At 25.0% G+C, this 4763-nt stretch overlaps 2 protein-coding genes across 2 annotated transcripts in view; both read right to left on the bottom strand.

Annotated features, from left to right (window-relative positions):
- LOC108686657 (odorant receptor 4-like) overlaps positions 1 to 1399 on the bottom strand; it is a 2068-nt gene extending 669 nt beyond the window's left edge. Inside the window, exons 1-3 of the mRNA XM_018192085.1 lie at positions 1070 to 1399; positions 471 to 701; positions 205 to 318 (exon numbers count right to left, since the gene is read on the bottom strand). Of these exons, the coding sequence (XP_018047574.1) occupies positions 205 to 318; positions 471 to 701; positions 1070 to 1399 (675 nt within the window). The remainder of the gene's footprint in view (positions 1 to 204; positions 319 to 470; positions 702 to 1069) is intronic.
- A 3259-nt stretch (positions 1400 to 4658) lies between these two features.
- LOC108686740 (odorant receptor 4-like) overlaps positions 4659 to 4763 on the bottom strand; it is a 2415-nt gene continuing 2310 nt past the window's right edge. The window contains exon 4 of the mRNA XM_018192189.1: positions 4659 to 4709. Coding sequence (XP_018047678.1) covers positions 4659 to 4709 — 51 coding nt within the window. The remainder of the gene's footprint in view (positions 4710 to 4763) is intronic.

Raw genomic sequence — 4763 nt, 5'->3', positions numbered from 1 at the left:
ATATAATTTCTATATTATTTTATATTTAAAAAATGTATCTATTATTTCATATATTATATATGTCATTATTATTATATGTACCATGTAGATATTATATATTGTAATGTTTTTTTATGGTATAGGTAAATATTTCACTATAATCATATTACATTAATGAATGAAGTAACAATTCTCTCAGTTAACAATTTCTAAATATTTACTAACCTTAAGATTAAGATATTCTCCAGCAAAGCATAAAATAAAAATTTCCGCTATGACAGCAAGATAAGAAAAAACGGATTTTATTATTACGCTGACACCGGTCTCAATATGAAATGACTATTTTGATAAACAATAAGAGTAAATTAAGTGTAATGTTAAGTATAATCACACACACACACACACACACACACACACACACACACACACACACACACACACACACACATGCGCGCACGCGCACACATACAATATCATTTTTTTGTACTCACAATTATAATAATAAATATCAGACCGCAAATAACTAAAGTGTTCCAAATGACTTGCATTAAAGCAATAAAGGAGAAAAGGTTTTCAATGTTGTCGGAAAACCAGAAAATTCTGTTGTGTCTCTCAATCAATATACCTAACATAGATGTGGAAGTTTTATAAGGAAGAGTTTTTACAGAAATAGTTTTGAATTCTTGACACAGTATATCGATTTGTCCACTTACATGAAGCACCTAAAATGTTAAAATTTCTGAAAAGTATTAAAAATATAGTAAGTATTAAAAATATAGTAAGTACTAAGTATTAAAAATATCCCATAAGTATATATGCAAAAATGCTCGGTTAAAGAAAAAATCGAATGTAAAACGCAGTGCGCTCATAAGTAATATTCAAACAATTATTGAAATTTGTCAACGCGTTATAAAAATTATATTATAAAATTATGTATTGTGCAACGTATAAGTCGTATAAAATTAAATATTATCAAACAAGGAGTAATTTCTAAATTTAAACTTTTTTTAAAATCTATTCTGACGTCACATAATTTAACATTTTCTATGAGAAATGAAAAAATAATTTTTATGATAAAATTGCAACTTACTAGAGTAGAAATTAATGCATTTATAACAGAGAGCATGTATGAATTGAACAGTATAAGTAGAAATTGAGTTACAGCCAGCAGCTCAAAAATAGGCCATTGTTGAGCTTTCAAGGGAAATTGTACCTTGATAGGAAATTGTCCCAAGGTATTATTGTAATCTCCGGATTGATGTACAAAACGAATCGCATAACCGCCAAAAAAATAAGACACCGCAGCAAGTATATTGATACTAATCATGACATTAGAATAAAAATGTGATATGTTAGCTTTGATTGTCATCACATACAAATGCTGATCAGTATCAACGCATTTACGCCAATCATTGTCCATAGCAGCGAGAAGTTGATGAAGAACTCTGTAACTCTTGTCTATTATTTTAATTGGATTTTATTTTATTTTAAATATTGAGATAGGTATAACAATATAAATGTAATATAATTTTTGTAAAATTCTATAAATCGTTACTCAAATTAGGGATTTGAAACTAGAAATATCTGAGATACACATGTATTGTTTAGAAAACCTAATTGATAGCAAGAAATTAATAATTTTGTGTCTTAAACGAGTAGGATTAGCCAATGTTTGTAGTGACGCCTATCTTACCCACGATGTATCCAAATACTAGTTATTTTAAAAATTATTAAGCTGAAAGATAAAGCTGCTGATAAACTATCAACGAGATTTGAAAGCTGGCTGATCTTGAAGTGTTCGAGTACATATCGATATTGGTAATATTGTAAAATCAGTATGCTAATCAATATGTTAATTAGCCAATATGAGATGGACATTCCCGGCCACACACCAAGTAATTGAAGACCGATCTTCAACATCGGACTAATGGTACTTGTGATTGTCATTCGTACACAGTATTGAAATCGCGAGGAAATAAAGATTAGCACATTTATGCGACACTTCGGTTTGAGAAAGATCTGAAAGAGCACCAGCAGTTTCATCAATTGCAACCCCATGCAGTACATCCCCACTCACATAATACATCAATCGCCACATATTATGCAAATCGAGATAAAGCTTATTATTTATACAAATATCTTATAATTGTTTCTGATGACAGTTCAGCAATGTAATGCCTGCAAAGTAACAAAGTAAAACAAATCAAACTTATAAATTTTAAATAAACAACTTGATACGTAATTATTAACATTTTTTGCAACGTGTCTCTTAGCAACGCGATACCAATGAAAAGAAACAATATGTCCCATACGTTCTGTACATCGTAAAAATCGTTAAATACGTGGCAGAACAATGGTAATTACATATTAGATTCCATTCTATGAGAACGGAACTGCATTATATTCATACAGTTCTACCTCTGGTTTTAAAAAGATAATTTGAGGGGAGAAACATATAGATGGCATATAGTGAAGTATAATTTCCTTTAATGATTTTATTAATATTATCATGCACAGAACTCGCTTAAGAAAGAAAATTTGAAAGTAAAAAGGAGATGTTATAAAGATTTAATTTTAAATATAGCTGTATGTCTCTACTGAATGCAATTTTCTGGTAAAGGTTCAGTACTCTAAAATATCGTATTTCATAGCAATATCTTTTTTATGAAAAAATAAACAATGTAATTTTTATAATATAAAATAATAATAATATACAAAAACAAAAAATTAGTATATATATTAATTGCTTTATTATAAAATGTAATTTTTAATTTATATAATTTATTAATTAATAAATAATAAGGGAATTAATAATTTAATTTTGAATTTATTATCAACATTTTTTTACTAATTAGCTTATATTATCTATGTTGTTTCAACAAATATACAAAAAATCCAAAGAAAGTAATCGTCGAAACAAAAAATATATGGAATTAGTTGAATGTCACACTATTATTTGAGAATTTCGATTAGAATTGTTTCGGTTTTCTTAAAAATCTAAAATAATTAATAATTTCGATCCATTCCAAATGATATCTGCTCAGCTCAGTGCACAGTTTATAAAACTAAAAAAAAATGTGTTTACAAAAATTTGTATATTAATATTAAGATTTGTTTTAACCGAAAATATAATTATTTTTATTAATTAATTTATTCTTGTCAGTTTAATTTTAAATTATGAAAAAATAGAAATAGATGAATTATTTTTAAAAAATTTGAATTCCTAATAAGATCTCTTTTGAGAATGACGCCACAGCAAGAAATGATTGTCAATTAGACAACCATCAAATCATCGTTGTTGAAATAACATCAAAATTATCATATCAATATCAATTCAATGAGTTCCTCGCTAGGACAGAATCTTTTTATTATTACATCTGAGATTTCATATAACAAGAATATAAATTTTGAAACTTTATTAAATAATGATTATTCGTTAAAATTTATTTTTGACATTATTAATGCATTCTTGTTTACACAAAAATAATACATCCAAGTAAAAAAAAAAACATTTAACCGCGAAATACAATTTCTTACATACCACTGATTTTCGACAAATTTATAAATATCATAAGAAATTTGAATGTAAAATTGTTTTTCAGTTTTAATAAACTGTATGGATTAATCAAAGTAAACAAATATATTCTTTCTTATAACTTAAAGAAAAATATACAATATATTAATTTAATAATACCAATAACCAAAGAAACTAATAGGAGTTAGCATAATAATTAGAGTGCAATAATATAATTGAAATTAATTTAATATTTTATATATTTAATTTTATTTATTTATTATAATTTTATTTGATATTGCATCACAGAAATTCGTACATTATATTATATCGATTAGACAATTTATCCTAAAAACTAATAATATCAAATGTGTCTTTTAAATAATTACATTACTTTGTTCTAATTATTTGATAAATAAGTTTTATTCTTATTGCCGATATTAAAAATAGTAAAGATTAAGGATACTGGAAACTATAAAATGAAAAACAAAAATATATGAAAAAAATAGTAAAGAATTTTAATAAAGTTTGAAATCTTTATGTTAATCTGTTTTAAGAATATAAAAAATTACATATTTGTAATGAAATAATTGACGAATATTTTGAAATTTCAACGATGTATTGTTATTTCAGAAATGTCAACATTATATTCAATAAATATTAAATATTGTAAAGAATCTTTCTCGATCGAATTGACAGACATTAAGAAATATAATGGTACGAAGCAAATATATTTTTATTGTTAAAAAAGTTATATGCAATGGAAAAAGCATTGAAAAAAATCGAGCATTCTATATCGACTGAACATTCAAAGGTTAATAACAACTAAAAATATATATACAAAATATATGAGTTACTAAAGTGAAAATCAATCCATTTAAAATAACGCATGCAGGGATGTAGTTTTAAAATATTATTACAATAAAGTACTCAAACATCAGCAATTATTGAGTTCAAAAGGAAATTTATTTGTATAAAAAAATTGCTAGAAAGTAAAATTGTAATCTTCAGTTAGAAAAATAAAACAAATTATATAGTCGACTAAGAAGTAAAATACCAAAGTAATTATTATTAACAATATCTCTATATTAATATTTCAAACTAATGACACTGTACGATTTTATTAAATTATTGTATGTATTAATATTAATTATTAATATTATTATTAATACATTGCATGTAAGACAGATACATACGATGCTGATGCTTTTATGATCTAAAAGAAATTTAGAAAATTAATTTACAAAACATATGTACGTACAGTAAGGAG

This window comes from Atta colombica, unplaced genomic scaffold, assembly GCF_001594045.1.
Source record: "Atta colombica isolate Treedump-2 unplaced genomic scaffold, Acol1.0 scaffold189, whole genome shotgun sequence".
NCBI classification, from domain to species: domain Eukaryota; kingdom Metazoa; phylum Arthropoda; class Insecta; order Hymenoptera; family Formicidae; genus Atta; species Atta colombica.
This window is presented reverse-complemented; position numbering and strand designations above follow the sequence as displayed.